Below are 22,588 nucleotides of genomic sequence, written 5' to 3'. Positions count from 1 at the left end.
CGTATATTGGCTGGTGGACGAACACAGGTACGATTAGATGATACCTTCTCTGGCACTAGCGAACCGCTGGTGATTGGCTGTTTGCGAACGCTCTGCTGACACCGATCGGTGCTTTCGTCATCGCTCGGGCATGTATTACGCTTCTTGTGCGTGTTTAGAATTTATTTATTTTTCTGTATACGAGATGGGGAGTTGATTCTGCTGTGTTAGAAGATTTTTTTACATTTTATTAAAAATTATTTTATAAAACCAATGGATAAAAACGTGGGCGTAAGTGTCTGTGACGTGTGCCTAGCCTAAACCTGAACGGATCTTGATATTCGCACGGCGCAGATTAGGGGCGTAAATGTGGGAGTTTTATGTGTGGCTTTTTTTTTGCATAAAAGACGCCCAATTTTCAACCAGCTCTGCATCAAGCCCATTGTGTGCTAGTGACCACAAGCCATGCCTGAGGCCCAATCACCAGTCACAGCCTCTGTTCTTTAAATAACAGTCACTTTTTTAAAAATGTATTATTTTTTTTTACAAAATCCATCACCAATATTGGAGCGGATAACACACGAATCGATTATTCATGTCTGTTGAAAGCACACCTATTGATTAGCCATGCCTGGTAATCAAAGAGAGCGTCTAAACCTGCAGCATCTTTTAGTCACCGTTCGTTAAAGGGAACCCGTTAAACAAACGCACAATGTACCCGCCGCCTCTTTACAGATTATTTTATTACGATGTAATGTTATTTCGCGGTATCCCATCCCCAGAGTGTGTTAGAGATATGCAAATTACAAACTGTGCAACAGTAATGAGCCCACAGTGGGGAATTTAAATAAATTAGCCAGATTATATTACACAAATGTACAGTATTCCTGGGCTGTCTACGGGTATCGTGCATTCGTAGGTGTGTTTGTAAAATATATGTAAACACTGTAGTATTGTTTCATCTAAATTGACATTTTGCATAAGATTAATGTATTGCATTTATTATATAATAACAGCGTAATTTCCCATATCTGAGAGATGATTATCTTACTGCTGCTTCCATGTAAGTCAATGTATTTCTGGTCTGTTGTTTCATTAGTCTATTCGCATAAAATATCCACAAATGACATAATAACAAGAGTATGTTGCTTTCTGTGTGTCATTATTACATTATATACAGGTTATTACCAATTTACCTTAATAGACACACGCTATAAGACCAGAAATAGGTTTAATTTAAGATTTATGGGCCCCACTGCCCCCTGGAGATTAGGTGGCTCTCCGCTTGTTGTAGAACTACAAGTTCCAGCGTTTTCATTTGAAATCTGCAGCCTACTCCATAAAAAAGTCTGGATTTCATCTAGCAGCAGTACGCAACCTCTGGCTGCTGTGGAACTGCAAGTCTCAGCAAGTCCTGGGCAGCCTCTGTGGGCCTGCCATGGGAATAGTGGTCCCACCACAATTGGAGGATCACTTCTCCCCTCGCTTGGTGGGGAACGATAGGAGTCGTAGGGCTGTAGGTGCATCGAGTCCTAGGTTGTGTGGCAGACTGAGGACATTATGAGTAACTGGTTGGTTCATTTAATTGTCTGGATGTTTGTACTTTTCCCCGCGTCTTACCCGTCCATCTCCCTCTTCTCTCCTGGCCAGAACGTCGCACTCCAGGGCTAAAGCGGACGCGGCAGCTACGGCGGCGCTGAAGGCGCAGGAGGAAGCTCAGATCGCCAGGATCGCTGCCAAAGAGTTCTCACCATCCTTCCAGCATCGAGAAAACGGTCAGTACCTCTCTCTGCGGTGGATAAATCGCTTTATCTATATGTATTTATTTATACGCACAGCCACAGCTGAATCTGGAATTAGATCTTACATATGTTTGGCCCCCTTAAATAGAGGTAGGTTAATTGATTTGGCGAATCCTGAAACTTGGTCTAATTTCAGTAGTTTGCCACTGGCGAATTCTTTCACCAATCGTAATTGAGCAAAAAAATTGGCAAGTATATAGCACCCATCAAGGAATCAAGCAAAACCCGTCCATATTTTCAAAGCAGCGGGGACCAGAAATAGTCGATCACTAGACCACCAATGCACCGTCATTATATCCTACATGGGTTGGTCTAGTAATTATTATGATTATTAAAATGTACTTAAATAGCGCCAGCATATTCTGTAGAGCTTTACCAATGTGAACAAACACAGTAATAAAACAATACTGGGTAATACAGACAGAGAGTTCAGAGGGCCCTGCCCACAAGCTTACAAATTATGGGACAATGGGAGTCTGATACATGAGAGTAACCGCTGCATATTGTATATTTGTCCAGCCAGATTGCAAAACTAGAATGTGCTTAGTGGGCTACATGATCCAGTCACGCAGCAATGTTGGTCAGAGGGTTGTTGTCTTGTGTGAATTGTGTTTAAAGTAAATAATTTTTAAAACCATGCAGCATGCCCCCCAAATCCTCACCAGCCCTAACACTAGTGACCATGTGCTGCTTTCCAGTATAACAGGAAGACCACAGATGGCCGCCTACTTGCAGGTACCGGAGCTGTAGTGAGGGGGGAGGGGGGGGGGGTGATTGAAATGAATGGAGGTTTCTGACCTTCCTGCTTCTGATTTCCTCCTGTGTGCGGACAACCCAGTGTCTGAGCACAGAAGCTGCGTAAGGCTGAGGTAATCCTGAACCTGTAACTGGGGGGAAGGGGCAGACTAGGAAGCAATTAGGCAGCGTGTCCCCAGAGCCGGAATCTTACCACCAATGTGATTAGCTCTCTGCGTCCCCCCTGTTACCGCCTCTCACGTTAACATCAATAACCCACAGCTTGCACAGATCAGTTCATTTATTACAAATGCTTTGTAAGGATTTGTGAAGAAATATAACATTTGGAAATATTAAGTTGGAATTTCTAGTCTCTAAATAATACACTCATGTATTCCAAATTTTAAGGACAGACCTGCGCTTCTTCCAGACATGCTTTAAATGTATTTTGTTTTTACAACTGCATCTGCTGAATGTGGGTCACCAGCATCGACCACTCTTTCAGATAAATAATATTTTAATTTTCCCTGAGTTCGCATTTCCCAAAAAGCCTTAACGTGGTTAATAATTCCTGTGTGCTGGTGACTTTTGGCTAAGCTCAGAAAATGGCTGCCTCCAGGGTGTGCCAATGACACCCTTTCATTCGTCATAGGCAGTGAGTGTCCCCAGAACTTAAAATGTTTTACAATGTATCAGTCTAAGAGGTGTGGAGTGTTCATGCAATTGTTACACTTGCAATAAAGTGAACACAGGAAGTCTGATGTGCGTGGAAAAAAAAAATTCCTCCACCACAGAACACTTATCTGACATATCATCAGATCTGACCATTCATGATTGTAGCTGGTATAGCATTTATGTTATTCCTTTATTACATGTAGCGGTTCTTTAAGAAACAGTAACCCTGTCTGTGCTATGTATCTAGAAACAATATCTTCCCCTGATTTGTTCACCATAATTGAGATATCTAAACTAGGGACCGTGTCAGTCATTTGTGTCAGGGCACAAAATACATCTGTCCCTGCAACGCTCCCCTAGTCGGTCTGCAAGCAGGGGGTCAGTGTTCGCAGCCTCTGTACGTGGCTTGGCAGGCTGGCACGATGCCTCAGTGTCTGCACGTACAATCTTCAGTGCCAGGCACACAGCTCGGCTGGAACGTGTCCCCGTTATCTCAGAGCATTCCTTATAAGCGGCACTGACCGTTATCAGGATGAGCTGAGTGCGAGGCACAAGGGAACGGATCGTGTGGAATCTGAATTATAAGATACGAGAGATCTGCATATTCCTGTCCGGCTCATTTATTGAAAGTGCACTCGTCCCTCGTCCACAGTGGGGGAGGCCATTGGAAGCCGATCCAAAATTAATGAGAATGCAGCCTGTCAATGCACCAGGGACCAATGAGAACACAAACTGCCTCAGTAATGTCACTGGGATCATGGATCAGCCCAGTACAGCTGCCCCCAGGTGTAGATCAGTGATCAGTGCACTTACTGCATCTTATGGCATCTTGAGCGGTTCAGATTATTGTGCATTTGGTTGTTTGTTTTTTGCATCACCACTAATGCATTTTGTAAGAATACTACAGATGATACATCTTCCTCATAGCTACTGTTACTGCGCATCTTTCTTTTTATACTAAAGGACTGTCTACTCAATGTGTCTCCTTCCCCTCATTTGCATAAAGTGCCATTAGGGAGGTGCTGTCAGGAGTATCGGAGGATCTGTCACACGGCTAGTAATGATAAATGGTTTCTGATTAGTGGCCAAAACCCTCTTCCAGTATGGACGCGGAAGCGATTTCTAGCTGTGCATCAGATCTCTGTCTCTTTGGGGGCTTAGAGATTGTTGTGGAGGCTCCTCACCGTAGAGGCTGGCCGGCAGCGGCCCTTACCGTAGAAGCTGGTCTGCACAGGTCCCTACCGTAGAAGCTGGTCTGCACAGGTCCCTACCGTAGAAGCTGGCCGGCAGTGCTCCTTACCAAGTGCTGGGTTGGTGCTGTATTAAGCAGATAGGAGAGGAGTCCCAAGGGTCGGGTGGAAGAGGTTGATCAACCCTTTAAACTCAACAACTAAATTTGTGCCATGTTTGGATCATGTTTAAAAAAAATAAAAATAGTTTCTCAGCTGTTTTTTTTCCCTATAATCCCCACAATATTTCATGTTGTCAGAAATCCCTAGTTTGAGCCATTACTCTGTCAGGTGAAAACACCTGCGTATTGTCACGTTATGTTTGTTGATATGTACTTACATTATTAATATACATATAACATTTCTCTTTACCTCTCTGTACATAGGGCTTAAATGCCAGAGGCCAAAACATCAGAACTCATGTGACGATATTGAGGTCATCTCCACCGAAACTCCACCGCAGCAAGACAGCCCGGAACTGTATAGGAAGGGGACCACGCCGTCCGACGCCACACCCGATGACAGCCCCATGAGAAGTCCTCTCTGCAGCCCACCAACTACCCCACCTCCGCCACAGCCAGCCCCCAAGACTAGGAACAAGAGCGCCCACTTCTCCAGACAGTTGTCTGTGGACGAGGATCGGGGAGGGGACATCCAGATGCTGCTAGAGGGAAGAGCTGGGGACTATGTTAGACCCAACAGCTGGAGTGAAGTTGGTGGGACTAGAGTAGTGATGCCGATAGGTAACCCTTTGGGACCTTGTTCCATCCCTGAAGACCTCATGATGAAGAGCACTGGCCACAGGCACGTGGTCTCCAACCACAAGCCACGAGAAAGGTGGGCCGACTCCTCCACCACCGTATCATGGACTACCCATCGGACACACAACCACAGCCCAAGTGGGAACAAGCTTCTGGAGGTGGACGAGGAGAAACTCAGCAATTACGAGATGGAGATGAAGCCCCTGAAGAGAATGGATTCTTATATGCAAGAGATACATACCCAAAAAAGACAATACAGCAAACCGGGGCCCCGGACCCCAATGGAGGGCCACCATGTAGAGGACCGCATGTATGGAGTCCAGAGACTGAGGTCCAAACCTCAGAGCAAAGAGAACTTCAGGCCGGTAGCTTCTGCCGAGCCGACCGTGCAGAAACTGGATACCTTGCGGTTCGGGGAGAAGGGGGAATCGCGGCTCTTGAGAAGAGATTTAACCCTTTCCCCTCCGCAGAAATCTTTACCTGTTGCACTAGAACCCGATGAGGAGAACACAGCTGAGCTCAAACCCACGGTAAGAACTAAACTACTTTCATCTTGTTTCTTGGTATAACCCTACGTGTAGAATAGAACGCACAGCTATGGTAATATTACGCTCCGTTCGCTGGGGAAGGGGATACGGCGGCCGCTTGGGTTTCTTTCATAAATGCCACGCTCAAAGAAATGGGTGGAGCGTAACGTGGGGCAATTAGACCCGCGAAGGACCCAGCGAATGGAGCGTGGGAGGTAAATGTTTATCGGGCTACATGCAAAACGACATTTATCTTTATACATTAAATATCCAGTTAAATGGTGTTAAATCTTCTGTGACTGAAAAGGGAACTTGGTTGAAAGTTTGTCATTGTGAATGTATCTGTATAACAATACAGCAATTGTTTCTAAGTGCAAAGGGAGCGCTACAATGTGTCTGCCAGATCTATCATATCCGTCTAAGTCAGGTGTTCATAGAACTCAGCGGCAGTGACACAATGTATCTACCAGATCTATCATATCCGTATTAGTCAGGTGTTGTCATAGAACTTGGTGCATTGCTTCCCTGTAACAGCCCTGATGTAGTTTCCCTGTTTGTTAATAGCTGGAAATGTTAATGGTCATTGTCACAATACTGCAGATTCTATATTAGAGAACGTGCAGGATCATCGTCTTACAAATCACATATGGTTTAAATATCAACTTGCATTTTTTGCTTACAGAACAATATAAACCATGATTATAAACCTAATTTATTTTGGATGATAAAGTGGAGTTGGAACCATTTTCTGGGCGGAGTAAATACGCAGCCAATCAGTTCACTAGGTTCCTCATGCCTCCGTGTTCCCAGAGGCTGCATTCTGTAACTATTGGCTCAGAATGATTGTTAGGTGTTGTACATTCCCATAGACCAGGAGTAGGCAACCTGCGGCTCTCCAGGTGTTGTGAAACTACAAATCCCAGCATGCCTTGCCACCTACCTGCTGGTTATCTACTGGCACAGCATGCTGAGACTTGTAGTTTCGCAAACACCTGGAGAGCCGCAGGTTGCCTACCCCTGCCATAGACCAACACTTGGAGGTTCATAAATTTGCAGCTTTAGAGGAGTGTTGACTAGAATAGAGAGTGCAGAATTTAACCTCTACCCGGCCGCACACATTTTAACAACATGTTGCAGACCAGCTGGGTCCAGGGGGGTTTACCAAGCGCGATCCTGCAGATACATTTACAATATGGATCTCTGGGTGCCGTATTAAAGATGGCGGGACCGGGGAGGATGTTGGTGCATGATTTGTATCTAGCCAGCTACTGTCACTTTGTCGCATTTGGTTGGCTGCCTTGTTGCTAGGCAACATCTTAGGCTTCCCCTCGCACAGCAGCGTCTCCGTCACCTGACAAATGCTGAGAGTGGATGCAGAGGGGGGGGCTGTGCCGTACCCACAGCCAGAGATCCTCAGCTGCTCGTTAACTAATTAAGCAGGGGTTTTATTTCCTCCTATGTATATGCAGTGTGTGTATATAATGGACGCACATGATCCCCGGATCCTTAAAGGAATACTAAACCCCAGAATTTAAATTGTTAAGACCTAAACCATAGAGATAAAATACACTGTTCAGTGTCACCCCGACACTCCACCGCAGCTGTTACAAAGTATTATCTCCCCCCGCTCCTTTACAGACAGCTGTACTTCCTCCCGTGTCTTTAAGACAATGCCCTAATGGAATTTGCTACAAAACAAAAAAAAGCTGAGACTGCAGTCATTTGAGCTGCTGTGACATCACTGGCACTACTCCTGTGTGTGAATCAACCCGCCAACATGGTGTATTTCTGCAGAGCAAATCTGGCAAGCAGTCAGTCATTCTGTGTCTACTCTCAGAGAAGCTCCTCCCTCCTACCAAGGCAGCCTGCTGCAGAGGAGTTAAAGAGCACAGGGGGCATATTTACCTAAATATAAACTATTAAAATTTTTAAATATTATTTTGTGTATAGTACTTTGCTCAGTAATACAGTCTATAATTCACATTACTGTTAAATAGGCCAGTATTGCCTGGCGATATTTTTTGTTTTATAAATGGCTGCAATAAGTGGTTTTATCCCAGCAATAAAAGATCCTAATTATCTCCAGAATCTGGGCTGCTAATGAGAATTAACCTTAACATTGGAGCATCGTGAAGTTTAGAGGAATTCCTGGTTTCAGCACCATGGACAGCATCGCAGAATGGTATAAAGTATCCTTGTTGTGTTCTCTAGTGTTGCAATAAATTATAACTCTATTATTCATGTTTACCTAAAATCCTGCTCCTGTGAGAATTCTGCCCTGCGCCAGTCACCCCGTGGGGTAGTTTTCTCCTGCACAGTCTGCGCCTCTTCTGTCATCTGATTGCTCATCTTAGAGGAAATGAGGTTTGTAGACTCGTTCCAGAGACCTGTAAAGACAAAGAAGTCACTTTACACATCGTATATAGGATGCTGGTCTTAAAATCCACTTTGTTAGTGTGTTCATTAAAGTAGAACGAAGACCCGAAAACTAAAAAGAAAACTCTTATGTAAGAGACATCTGGACGTATCAGATTCATTTTTGATAAAAGATGATAATTGTATAGTAAAGTTTTGCTGCTATAACGGTGTCTGGGATATAATGTCAGTCACTTTCCTGCGCTTGGCATTAAATTCAGATTTTGCTTTTCCTGTTAGTTGATTTTATCTATATCTGTGTTTCTGGTATGTTTCCTCTTTAATAAGACATTGTGCATTGTTTCCCTCATCTCAGTTATCCTGGTCGGATGAGGCGGCTGCTTGTGATGTGGTTTCCAGTTGTCTCTAATTTTAATATCCAAAGACAGTGTTGATTTTACAGATTTTTCCTGATAATGTCCATACAGAGTACAACTTATCCAGTGCTGTGTGTACAGAATCGCGCCTACACGCTGTGCGTATAGTGCCATATATAATATGTACAGTAGTATGTAGCTAGTGGTACTGTACATATAGTGCTAGGTACATAATAGATACGTAGTACTGTACATACATCGCCAAATACATAATACCGTACATATAACACTCGATACATTATACCGTACATACACCGCGCTATGTACAGTATTATATATCTAGCGCTGCTCCATTTACCTGCCAAATATTGACTTGAACTGTCCCACAGAATATGGGACTCTTGGCGAGTATACAGTTACACATATATAATTATATATATTATCTATAGATTCTCCTTATAGGTGTTTTAGTTTAGTTATAGACATTTTCTTAACAATTGAATATCTCCTCCTTCCAAGATTGTGGGTTGGATCCTTTAGGAGTGAACTTGTCACCTCCCATTGTGCCCTGACCCAATATTCAGTCTATTAATTCAGTATAAAGAAATGATGGATCTAGGTGTTAGTGAACGTTATCAGCTTCCTCCACCAAGTACAGGAGATGGGTCCACTGGGGGGATGTGCGGATCGTCTCTTAGTACAGGTTAAATAGATTCATTTGTAATACTTACAGTACCGGCCTCTTTCCTTTCACTGTGAGTGGATAGAAGAAACATAGCTGACTGCAGTGTATTTACCTGGTCAGCGCAGAATTCAGCAATTGCACCTTTCACAACATTAAGTTATGGAGCTTGTACGGAGGGGATCTCCTCCCCGCTGCCGAGAGCTGCAATCTCCGACGTTCCACATAACCATTATCTGCGTAACCTTCACATCGACGGCCTTTGTTGTTTGTTTGTGATTCTACTACAAAGGTTTAGTAATTCTACTCTGTGTCTGTGTACGACAGACATTACCGGTACAATGTTTACCAAACTGTAGCTGATCCAGCACACAGACCAAATGATAACAGCTTTGTGACATTGTGTCCGGCACATCCAGATGTAACATACTTGGAATTGGTTGGAATCCTTTATTTCTGCATTAGAAGTTCATACGTTTCAGTTGGTACAAAAATAAAGATACGTGGAAATAAACAAACAACTTCTGGCACACAAATTCAGTTATTTAGAATTGCTCTAACTCTGATAGATATAGAACTTAAAAATGTCATAGTGGGGGTGGTAATTTAATTCCCCCCACTCTGCATAGTGGGGAGAATTAATATACATTGTTATACCCAGGGATACAAGGAAGCTGCGTTTTCTTATAAGAACCCTGTGTGTCAATCTCAGACCCTCTACTAGAATCTTGGAACCTCAACGTTCCTTTTTTCCATCTTGTCCTCTTTCTCTATATGTACTAATCATTTACAGAGCTCTAGAGGCCTGCAGAGCATCACCCAATTCTTCCAATATTCTGCAGAGCATCTTGCGCTTAGAAACCAAGCATAGAGCCAAAATTCTATTCTCACCCCTATTCCTACCAATCGATTATTTAGTAGCTCTAATCCCACTTGCTGCCACCATTGACTCTTCCTGTATTTGCATTTTGATACCCCATATCACTAGGTGAACAGCTAATATCTTTATCTTTTACATCTATCTATCCTGCAAGTGGTCTACTGTCCTTACTACATAATTAAAAATAATAGACATTTTCTTATATATTGTTTTAATTTCCCCATTTCTTATTTTCTGTGCACATATTTGAATTCTCAAATGATGAGTTAACATTTAAAAACTGCAATGATGTCATTGTGCATGTGATGACATCATATTAGCAGAGGACTAAGGATAGTGCAGGAGACATTTCTGTGGGTTTGATCAAGAGGACAAGATTCTTGGAAAACAAGGTACTGTTTAAAAGGTAACGCTTCACCCTGTGCAAATTCTCTATGTATTGAGCAGTACAGGTCTACTAATACGATACTCCCACATTCTTATAAAGAATGGGGTCATCTCAGCGGTGGAGCTAGTGAGCTGTGGGCTCCGGTCCAGGGAGGGGGGGGGACCGGGGCCCCTGACCCTGTGCGTCTGAGATGCAGGGGGCCCCATTATCTCCATGGGACCCCTATGAATGGCCCCTGTCGCACTAATGGTAGTTCCGCCACTGGGTCACCTACTTTTTTGGATATCAAGTAGGCTATATCATTTTAGAAGGCCGATGCTCGAACGGCGAGACTGGAAAGTGCAGGATAGACGTTATTTCACGTATCAATAAAAAACTGCTGTTTACAAAAAAGAGACAACTAGATCCAACCTTTTGGTGCCAGAATCCTTTTAAAATGTTCTATAGTCCTAAACCCGCTTTATGTCTTCCCGCTCCTTGTACAGTGATTGTACCCTGCAATTCGCTAACACTTTGTCTCTCTCTCTCTCTCTTTCAGGGCTCCGCCCCCATCCTGGTAGTCATGGTGATTTTGCTAAACATCGGAGTCGCCATTTTGTTTATCCACTTTTTCATTTGACGGAACAGCTCCAAACGTTTGCAAAAAAAAATAAATAAGAATAAAAATAATAATAAATAAAAACAGTGAAAACAAAACAAAAAAAATCTAAACTAGGACGACAAAAAAAGACAAACAAACAATCTAGAACAATGGACGCTGCTTACGGAGCCAGGAATGCAACTGTGGCTCTATCATCGGCTGATTTTCTGATTGAGCCTCTGCATTTTAATATTCTTTATTTTAATTATATATTTTTTTTTTTCTTCCAAAGGAACAAGAATTACGTTTGTATCACAGTTTGCCTTTTTCCCCCATGAGTAATGTCTTTTCTTTTCTTTTTTCTTTTCCTTGGGGTTTTATTTTGTGCTTGTTTGGCATGAGAGAATGCAAAAGATATTGACATTTTATTTTTTATTTTTTTTTAACCCGTCAGTCCTTTCCTGAAAGTTGTGTTAAACGTGTGTAATGGGTTTCTAAAGACAAAACACCAGAGACTTTTTCGATGGGTCGTCCCACTTGAGTTACGGTATAAAAGGACCGTTTAGGGTCAGAGGTCATCCAGTCCTTCCGCCTCTGCTGTACAAGGGTTTCCATTTATAGGCAGATGCCAGCATCCAATAGGAATACTCCGTGCCACGCCCGGTTCTCTAGATCATGTATCATTTTACTTGTTACATTGTAACACTCAGCTGCATTGTCTGATCATTCTACAGAGTGGAGATTCTAGTTGCTACTAAATTACGTGTACAATGCTGTACTTTTTATTGGACTGAGATCTTCACCAGGGAGCCTACTGAGGGGAAAAATGAAAAGTATTCCTTAAAATGTAAAACATATAGTAGCATTTTCTATATGAACGGCGATTTCTTATCTCCTGCGTTAGGATGATGATAAATAGCCGCGATAATTTTACTTGTGAAAACAGCTGTTCCCGCATGTTTTAGGCTTGGTAAAGAGGCCCTCTAGTGATGCATTTGAAACGCTTTATTCGTGCGTTGGGCTTTTACCAGTCTATCGGACTAGCAGCGCGCACCGGCGCATGCGGACTTGGCTGAAGCCGCTTTCTAAAATTTTCAATGCAGCGTTAAAACTTTACAATGCACTGACTTTTGAACAATTTTTTTTTTGGAATGTGATTTTATCATGTAAAAGGCAAAAAAAACAGTGCATAACTGTGAACCAAGCTCTTACCTTATAATTTTTATAAATAATTGTAAAAAATTAGGATAAAATGGATTTCCAAATTGAACCATCGTGAAGATTTCGTGGTTTAGGACGTTTAATCCGCACAGTTGTGTGCGTTTTATTTGTATCTCAGTCCAATGACAGGTATCGCAAATTGTTACACAGACCAACCAGGGATAGGCTAATGCAACTGCTTGTCATCCTGCTAGACTCATCTCTCATTGGCTGGGAACTACGCCCCTCCCACCACCCCCCCATCGGATATGGAATGTGAACTACAGGGTATTAGTTAGAATATAAAATATATATAATTGTCCTTCTCCTGACAGCACCGATACCAGATCTTCAAACAGAAAAGATTTTATTTATTTAAACGAAGTTATATATCTATATAATCAGTTCTGTCCCTGCTTGCATGCTGACTGCTATGGTCCTGGATATCATCTTTCATGTCATCAACCAGTCTTTTAAATAAACCATTTTAGCAATGCAAACTTTAGCAGTAAAGTGGCAGCATTGTTATCCATGGTTTTGTCCCATTAGCGGCACATTTCTTAATCTAAACATAGATTGTGGGAACTCCTCTAGATTTGGAGGCTCTGGGCTTTGTCTGAGGACAAGAGGGAATTTGCAAAGTCGCAATATAAAGATCGCAACTTTGGTGAAACAAACTTGGTCAAAGACGGTTTTGTTGAAGCTTCTGAATATTGCTGAACTATATATTGTAAGGTGATATTAATAAGGATGGGGCTAGTGGCATTCTTTTCTTTAATGGTCATTCCCCAAACCTGAGCCTGCTTAATGTAACGACTTATTAGTGGGAGCCAATCACTTAGAAGTTTATTAACATGTCATATGCCTTGGTCTGTTGGGTATTGGGTAGTTCTCGGTGCTGTGGCTGGCACTGAATCACATTGCGGAGACGGGGTTCAGAAGAGTACTGCCCTCGTTATATTCTGGTTGTATGCAGACCGTTACATACATCACGCTAAGTATCACCGCCATGCAATCTCCCACTGCTTCTCGGCTGAAGCAATATAGACCCATCAACACCTCTGCAGCAATTTGACATTTAGTTCCCGTTGTCAGGGGTAAGGGGCTCAGAGCTCGGAGCAGCGCCATATACCCTGTGCATATAGATTCGTCTTCCACTCTGTTGAATGAGTCCCTTGTGGCAGACTGGTGCTTTCGGAGCCCTAAGATTGCATGTACTAGGCGCAGTGATGAACACATCGCAGTATACAATGCAGCTGAAGCTCATGTGTTATTCCATTATAAATTCCACATAATGTCCGGCTCTTGGCTCCGACAGGACCCTCGTTACTGGTAAGAGGCGCTGTCGCAGCAGTGAGCCCCCGCTACAAACACGTATTTATGATTTCATTTGAGAAGGATAAATGTGTATTTAGGAAATGTTTCCCATTAATAATCCAAAATGTCAACTATTCTAAAGTGCTTCAACCGGAGGGACACAACGGAGGAATGTATAGATCGAGGTGAGCAAGGCCAGGGCCTAAGGACTCACCAGAAAAGGGGGCGCTACATCCAGATTGTCCTGTTTGCGCAGTGGACCTGTCACTTACATCAGAGTCTGTTTGAGGGCTGAACAAACGATCAGATTGCTGGGAAATAGCGACATAATCCTGGCGGGAGGCACTTTGTCCCTCGGGGATGTCACTAGTTTCTGGTCTGCTATAATATCATCTCCGGCGGGCGTATATTGTCCTGTAAGCAGAAGCCGTCATCCAGGTGATCACTGACATCAAACGCGTCTCGATTATTTCAGCGCCGGGGAAGGTGGCGAATTTGTTGGGGGTGGGACCAAGCGGTAAGTGGGAGATTCGTAAACATCATGCTTGTGGGTTCAGCATGTCTAATCTTTGCACAATATATGCAGACTCAAACTGTTCCTGTACAGAATTCCTTTGGCAATGGCAGTCAAAAGAAAAAAAACAAAAAAAACTATGTATTCTTTTATATGTCCCTGGAATTTCATTTGTTGAAACTTATTTGTAACATGCCTGCTGCCCCCTCCCCGATTCCTAATGATAAATATGCATATTCATTAAAGATTACGCATTCCTGTTTCAAGTCCCTTGTGACGGTTGATGTATTGGAAGCCACACATGGAGCCCCCTAATGCTCCACCACGTCACCCCCTTTGCAAGAGGCAGGTTAACCCTTTGTTTCAGGGTCCATTGTACATCTGTACACCGTGACGTCCACTGAGGTGCCATCCATCATTATCCTGAGCTTCATCATGATTACACTGCAAGTGCATGTAGCCATGGATTAATAGTACATGATACAGGGTCACTACAAAACACAGAGAGCAATACAATACAGGTTAGGTTTATAGACAATACGAGGTCTTCTTACCCGTAATTAAGTTTACAAATAATGCCTCATTTAGCCTCCAAGTCGTGACCACTTTTGTATACAGTTAAAATGAGCATTTATCTACAGGTGACAACACCTTGGTAGCATCGTTACCTGTTCGCTGGTACTTGTGTAATCAGCGTCGTATAATACAAGTCCTGCTTAGCTTGCAGTAAGGCTCCAATTGCTGTAGATCAGATGCTTTGAGAACTTATTCCTTACATCATATTACATATGCTGGTCATAGAGGTGATGCACCTCATCATAGGGTGTCCGCACTAAATTCCCCTTTGAAACGATATATATACTATAGTAATATTTACTCCACAGTAGAGGCAGCTGTCATTGTGAGATACTGCAGCAAAGTTCTCTATTCAAAGATCGTATGAACAAGACCCACGAACTGCAACAGAAAATCGCTCAGACAACACGCGTAGAAACCTGACAAACAATTCTACGCCCCGGCCCAGATCTCTGGCTGGTGTTACGTCTGAGAACAGACTTCTGTCTTGCGCTGGGATGAGAGAAAAATGAAGACAAGGAGAACGGATTGTAAAGAAAGTCATTTACCCTCGTTCAGGATTGGATCTGGCATTACTAAAAGTGACGGAACACATTCACTGCGCCTATATACGTGTGTATACTTCTTTTATAAAAAAAATAAATAATCGAATTCCTGGATATTGGGATAATTTTGCCAAAAACTCTGTTTTGCACATTTAACCCCTATAAAAAAAGAACACAAAGGCACACTTGGCATTTAAAAATGATATACAAGGGATCTGTTACGCAGAAACAACTGCAGTGTGTGTGATCCAACGGATGTATCGCCTGGTGATTATCACACCAGAAATTGACAGAATCAATATTAAGAGTTTTGGAAATTAAAGCGGGAACATAACCGCGATCGACCAGTGTCGTCATCCTTTGACTGCACCGAAAGGCCGTAGCGCAAGCGGATATTAGGCCTGAGCACAGCAACTTTAAATTTGGCCACTTTTTTGTAGTCATAGTGGAAGGTGATTGTATCACTCAGCTTTCGGTGTGAAGAGAGGAACACAGGGCAGGGATAGACTGGGGAATGAAGTATATTTAAGGACCAGTAGTTTAGTTAACAGAAAAAAATTCAGATACGTAAAACCCGAAGTCACAAACCAAAATAGATTCTACAATTCTTACAGAAAACACCGACCAGTATGTGCGATTACAGACACATTATAGTACAGGAAAATAGGACACGGAGTTCTCGACCAAGTGGACAATATCATCACCATCTATTAATATTCATATATATTATTTATAAAGGTTCCATAGCAGGTCTGCAGGATCGCCTGTTACGTAGCTTAAAAGACAAAAACCAGAATGACTGTGGTCTGATTGAGGGGGTGCAGGACAGTTATACATTATAATACAGTATTTAGTCCCAATGACATCTGTTTATACTTCTTCTTAGAGAGTCACCGGTCTATAAAAGGTGATACAGACTAATTCTTCCTTAAAATGTGACCGATACTGGAACTGTTCCATCATAGTCTGGATAATGCCGTCTGCTTCTATAAGACAACAGCATCGTATTCCCAGAACACCTCTGGAAGTAGCAGCTACTCAGAGTATAACCTCTGCTCTCTAAGTGTCTTTTATCCGTGAAATGCTTAGAAGAGGTCTGCAGGATACATGGGGTTAATCCCCTAACACATGACGACCTCAGGACAAGTGAAATGCTCCCGTCAGTCAGCAGCCACGAGACCTCCGCTATCAGACTGTCCTCCGAGTGCTGAAACACAGATAGGGCTGGCTGAAGACAAGAGGTGACAGCTACTTCACCAGCAGACAGCGCGCGGCTCGGTGGTCACAGGGGCTGAGCCCCCACTTAAGGGGAGAGTGCTTCAGTCCGACATGAAAGGCCTGGTCTGCTGACCAATGAATGCTTTTCTAAATTTACAACTGACAAGAGAAGAAGCAGGCGCTACAAGACGAATAGGTCATTTAAAAGGAAAATAGATAATGTTTGTTTTAATTATTTTTTTCTTGAAATGTCCACATGATAATCATCACTAAACACCGTTGCATATTTATAAATCACAAATAGAAGCTGCCATATTACTTATCGAGTTGTAATATAATCCAGAAACATCGCCACCCGGTGGAAGAAAACGGGAATTATTTTATCAGTAAATAATTGGAATTAGGCATTTGACAAAATGGGAAAAACCTGTTAATTCAACAAGAGGTGCTGATGGCTGACAGACCAGTTTGTGGGGCACAGACCCCCCCATCTATGACCGTTCCTATTAGATTAACCTCTTACTCTCCACCATCATCAGAATGGCACAGGCATTTAATTGCAATGTTTTGACTGTTACAATACGGTTATCTCAACTATTATTTGTATTTATAAGCAGAAAAAAAAAAAGGAAACCCACCAGGATCTGAAACACAGATTTTTATTCGGACACACAGGACGCCTAAATGTAAACAGTCGGACATTTCCTGGGTACAGAGTCACATGACGTACGGTGCAGTTCATTCCCTCAGACGTGGGAAGGGTTTAAACGGTTTGTGACTGGTGTCACAGCTTCCAGCCGCCCATAGGGAGCGACAGGCCGTGTTTATGTTGAGTCACGTTGCATCAGACACGCTGCTATCAGGTGCTTATTAGAACCACTGGGGAGGTACCAGAGATGTTAGATTAAAAAAAAAAAAAAAAAGGAGACTTCGCCGTCTCAATAAGTTGTGACTTAAAATCCATCATTGTCCATGTTCTGAATCAAGACAGGGTTCAAATTTAATTTTGTTTTAAAAACGTGACCGCACTTTTAAGTATACCAACAGATCACTACAACGGAGGCAGCCATTTTGTGAGGTAAATTCTTGCCATCGTGTCACATGACGGCGATATCACAGGTTAACTGTTACAGCTTACAAAATGGCTGCCTCCAGTCTAGCAGCAATAAGGTGGAGCGGTCCGACCTGGTTACTTCACGTTATGGAACAAACTGCATCATATTTATCTTCTAACATCTCCATTTAGAGTTGAAGGAACCCCCCTCATCCGACGTTCTAGAGAACTTGTACCTGTCCTTCAACGTGGACTATTTATCCTTCAAGTCATAAAACGCCTGCGCCATGGCGTGCGCCACTTTCACAACCTTCTTGTCTTTGGCTTCAGGGCCCATGTGAGCTCGGGCAGCTTGTATCCAGTATTGCTCCGTGCGGGGCAAGTAGTCGGAGTACTTCTCGTGGGGTTCCACCGCCGGGTGCTGCTCTTCACCTACACAACGAGAGACGGTTGTAGGAACAACGGATATTGTAACGCAAACAAAAGGCCAGAGCTAGAGAGAGACTCCAAAGGGGATTCGGAGTCCAGTAACGGCCCCCTGAGACTCTACATTTTATTACACTCACCGCTGTCATCCTCACTTTCATCCTCTTCATCATCCTCCTCTTCAGCTCCTCCCTCTGCGCCTTCTGTCTCCTCCTCTTCATCATCAGAGTCGGACTCATCCAACCACTCTTGCGTCTCTGCGTAGAACAAAGGGGGACATAATTGTAGGAGCTCAGAGAACATACAGTAAACGCTGCCACAACGCCCCAGGTGCGTAGCAAAATGGTGTGAAATGAAATGGGGGAAATATTTTGTAATGCTGTAGCAGACAGCGATCTGTACTATTTAGTCTCCCTGAATATCAGAATGCTCTGCCATATTTTTGGGAAAGTCCATTCCACAGTCAGAGTTATTAAGTAAACGGTCCTTGTAACATTAATGGAAGCTACAATACATTCACTTAGGGCAAAGTCCGTGATTGGGCGTCTCCCGAGCGGTGGAGGACAGGCCGGATTGCACCGTACTAACCCAGCCCACTCCAAAGTTAAGTCACAAGACAACGTTTCAACAAACTGGCTTAAAATAAAGATATGTGTAATTACATTCTATTGTCCTCATCCTGAAGTTTGACCTCTTAGGAGCAAGGTTTTGTGAAAGGATTTCTAGATCCTCAGCGATAATGGTAATAATGATATGTGAAGGAGTTAAAAATCTTGGTATTTGCCTTAAAAATACATTCAGCGTAATCACCAGCTCCAGCCTTGAGCTATCTCAAAGACCCCGGATGGAGGCCTAACACATAGGATAACGAATGATGGCATTGGGAGTACTGGCGCCAATGAAAGTTTATAAGAAGAACCATAAAAGTGACATGAAGAGAACTAACTAGCTTTGTCAGAAGATTTATATTTATTCAGGAAAATATCAATCATGTGCTTCTATCCTATAACCAGATCAAAACGCTTTTTCATGTATAAATGTATCCCACTAATAAATGAGCACAGCTCAGTTCTATCTTGACATTGGCATGTCTGTGTCTTGATTACTGATCTCCTGGTTAACCAGAATCTTATCTCACTGATATCTGAAGGGACTTGATAAAGGAGAGGTAAAATTACCCTAACAGTTTAAATCTGAATTTGACAGTCCTCACCACGGCACGTATACAACATCATGACGGCACATACTGTACCATATACTGCCCATTTAACTAAAAAAATACTTTCTGCTAATAAGAAATGATTATTTATGTGACATTCAGACTTACTTGGGTCCATTTCCACCAGCACTTTCCATTCTTCCATCTTATGCAGATCGAGGCTGTAAAGGTCGTTCAGCGTGAACTGGCGGTCACCGACTTCGAACATCCCCCCATACACAAACAGGATCCCTTGCTTGACCGCTATCATGGTGTTGGACCGCGGACAGGGCTCCACCTGTGGTCCTGTAGCTTCCTCCTTGTCGTCGTCATCTTCTTCGCCGCTATCTTCCTCGTCGCTGGCCGAGGCCACCTGGCTGGAGATAATCTGCTTGATGGTCATCACCGTCCCGTCTTCGGCCACGATTTCCTTTATAACTTCAATGGGCTCTGCTGGACTCTGCGCTGCGGCCTCATCGCTGCCAGATGCTTCGGGCTCCATATTCTTGTCTGCACGCCGCCTTTTCTTCCTCTCAGATTTAGGTCTCTGGATTGTGCGAGAGGACACTGTTAGTTTATTTAGTGCATCGTCGGCCACGTGCCAGAATAAAGCAGAGAAACATTACCAACGTGAGCCTTAAATAAGTATTGGATAAGAGGAGTTAAGCGCAGGAAACTGGGCTGGGCAGGAGACTGCATGGGATAGTAGGTGTGTGCCAAATGCTGCATCTGATTGGTCAGTCACAGCCATCCAATCAAGTGCTGCATTCAGTCCCCACCTGTCACTCTATCATCTTCTATACCGAATATGGGAGAAAGTCCTCCTTAGTAAAGTGTGCTGAGCAGCAGTGATTATAGGGTAACAGTGCGACCCCCTGAATATTATACTGATGGGGTGGGATGGGGGGGGGGCGAAAATTAAATATTGCACCGTACAATTTAAATCTGCAGTGGTCCAGTAATGAAAGTCGGGCGCTCAATTCATCTTGATTGGATTTAACCAAGGACTGTCGGTAGGTAGTTAAAACCCGGTGTCCAATATTTAAATATAAAAGGTGTACGTGTGTGTGTGTGTGTGTGTGTGTGTGTGTGTGTGTATTATATATATATATATATATATATATATATATATATATATATATATATATATATATATATATATATATATATATATATATATATATGGTTTAATTTAGACAAACATCATTAATGACGCCCTTATGGAAGAAAGGAGCGGGCGCATTTCACAACACAGCCGGACCGCGGCCTGCGCTACGAGCGCACGCCCAGCGGATTGGAAAGCGCCCAATTTTTCCACATATCTAAAATAAAAAATCTCCATCTGTATTATTTAAGGACACTCAGGATTTCTGTTCTAAACCCTCCAGGTGCAGTCATCATACCGAGAAATTGTCATCAGGAGACGTTTATAAAAACAGTCAATGATCAGTTATGTTGTACAATGGAAAATGCCAACAACTTATGTATTGGGCAATAAATAAACTGGCGAATAGGGACGGAGAATAATAATAAAAAAAAAAAAAAAAAAAAAATCGGTACTGTTGGACAAGCAAGTCGTTCCTCCATACGGGGCAGAAAGAGAAGAAAAACATAAAAATAAAATTACGAATTGTTTTGCATATTTTTTATTTTTTTTTGCAAATCTGTAACACGTGTACAGAATTCTCAGTATATCTTCATAATATAGAGGTCTCTATTGTAAACAATCAGACGAAAAGCCGGAGTAAGCGGCTCATTGATCTCTTCCACACGCAATATTAAAATTACACATTTTACCTTGACCTGTCCTGCAAACCAGCGGTTCTTTCCCTGGTCATATAAATAGATGTCGTTATAGAAGTCTCCTTCAATGCTTTCCTCCTCTTCCTCATCGTAGACACCTCCGAACAGGACTCCGCGATTATTGGGTCCAACAGCCATGGAGAAGCCGGTCCTGGGGGTGGGCTTCACGCCGGACGGGTTCAGCCTGGTCCACACCCATTTGTCTGGGAAAGAAGAGCGAGACAGGAGTTGGACAAGGTACCGGGATGTGGACTGGACATGCTGAGCTCATCCATGACGTCCCAGAGAAGTGGGAAACAGCGGCCACAAGGAAGGGCAGACTAAATAAAGCGGAGGTAAAAACATGATTCAAAATCCGGGTTGGCATTGTGTGCTGGGACCTGTAGTTTCACAACGGCTTGGAGAGACGGAATAACAACCAGGGGTTCGGAACAAAGCACACGAGACACAGCAAGAGGAGGAGGGAAAGATTGGGGAACGGGATAGAGGACATTTTATTTTTCTTCAAACATTATCCGTAAAACACGCAGCACAGTTTACTCTGCAGGGACGATTGCGTTTATTAATCAGAAATCTACATACTCTGTCAATTAATTTTAATACTTCAGCCACTGACTTCCAGGGTTTCCATGTTAATGTACTGCTCTATCTGAGCAGCAGGCTTGCCAGAAATGCACTGTGTGGATTGGTGAGTTCATGTATGGGGGCGGGACCACATGCTGATGTCAGAGCAGCTTAACTGACTGAAGGTTCAGCTTTTTGACTAGTAATATTAGATTCAATTAGAACAAAGGTCCTTAAAAGACGTAGAAGGCGATAGTCAGAGCTACATTGTAGTGTCAGATATCTATAATACCAATTTTGTGTTTAGTGGTTCTGTATCTTTACCAAGCTATAACTTTGTCCATCAGCATCTCTCAGCCAAGAGATAACTATGTATTATTTAGTCAATATAACTCTACCAAACCTAGATTTTCTTTACAATAAGCACGGTTTCAGGTAAAATGTCCCTTAATGTTGCAGATGAAAGCTCATTCGTTCCTGTTATTATATAACAGAGACTGCTTTGTGGCACACAGATGCTGCAGCATGACACAGCAGAGTCTCACACAACGAGCCTGTGTTAGTCACACTCTGATCTTCTCGCTGGTTACACCCCCACCCCCCCCCCCCCACCGGGATCCACCTCACTTATTGTCTCCCGAGTTACAGCATGTCACAGGCGGCCTTCTGCCATCTCTAATTGCTAGTTAGCAAAGCCTGGCATCAAACTGTTTACCACCCGATGGCTGTTGTGTGGGCTGGGTGAACACAGGGTAATATTATAGTGCCACTTGCAGAGGACGAGGGGCAGAGCTTGTTCTATGCCCACTTATATTTCAGTACGGATCCCTGTGTAGATCATGTCCCCTAAGGGTCAACATTGTGTCCGGATGAGCAATTGTTGCAAGAGGAAGGAGTAGGTTTGTCCTACAATACCAATACTGTAAAAGGACAGATTTGGGCCTTTATATCTTCAGGTTATGTACAGAAATGGTCATAGACTCCAGAACGTGGCCCTAATAACAAGATATTGTGACTATGACGGAGCCACGGTGAGCGGGACACAGCTTTGTGGCAGAGTATCGGCAATAAGTGAAAGATCCAGAGATCAATCAGTGAGGCTTAGTATAAAGACAGAGGACTATACATACTATATAACACAGGTGTTAGATCTCAGGAGAGATAAGGAAACATTTGGTTTTATTGGCATTGAGTGGATGACTT

General features: G+C 43.0%; 2 protein-coding genes across 6 annotated transcripts in view; one reads left to right on the top strand and one right to left on the bottom strand.

Moving 5' to 3' along the window:
• The window catches only part of JPH3 (junctophilin 3), an 81,774-nt gene extending 67,507 nt beyond the window's left edge, over nt 1-14,267 (top strand). Inside the window, exons 3-5 of one of the 2 annotated variants that reach the window (XM_075189314.1) lie at nt 1,630-1,754; nt 4,807-5,711; nt 10,929-14,267. In XM_075189314.1, coding sequence (XP_075045415.1) covers nt 1,630-1,754; nt 4,807-5,711; nt 10,929-11,009 — 1,111 coding nt within the window. In that variant the 3' untranslated portion in view covers nt 11,010-14,267. The remainder of the gene's footprint in view (nt 1-1,629; nt 1,755-4,806; nt 5,712-10,928) is intronic. The other variant, XM_075189315.1, reaches the window with a different exon arrangement.
• The window catches only part of KLHDC4 (kelch domain containing 4), a 55,949-nt gene that overhangs the window by 8,122 nt on the left and 25,239 nt on the right, over nt 1-22,588 (bottom strand). For 2 of the 4 annotated variants that reach the window (XM_075189316.1, XM_075189319.1), the window contains exons 9-11: nt 20,816-21,024; nt 19,148-19,565; nt 7,957-8,095 (exon numbers count right to left, since the gene is read on the bottom strand). In XM_075189316.1, coding sequence (XP_075045417.1) covers nt 7,957-8,095; nt 19,148-19,565; nt 20,816-21,024 — 766 coding nt within the window. Of the gene's footprint in view, nt 1-7,956; nt 8,096-16,985; nt 17,827-17,960; nt 18,078-19,147; nt 19,566-20,815; nt 21,025-22,588 lie in introns of those variants that run through there. The other 2 variants (XM_075189317.1, XM_075189318.1) reach the window with 2 other exon arrangements.

The sequence above is a fragment of the Mixophyes fleayi genome, chromosome 10, assembly GCF_038048845.1.
Source record: "Mixophyes fleayi isolate aMixFle1 chromosome 10, aMixFle1.hap1, whole genome shotgun sequence".
Lineage (NCBI taxonomy): Eukaryota > Metazoa > Chordata > Amphibia > Anura > Limnodynastidae > Mixophyes > Mixophyes fleayi.
Note: the sequence above shows the minus strand (reverse complement) of the source record. Positions and strands in the feature narration are given on the sequence as shown.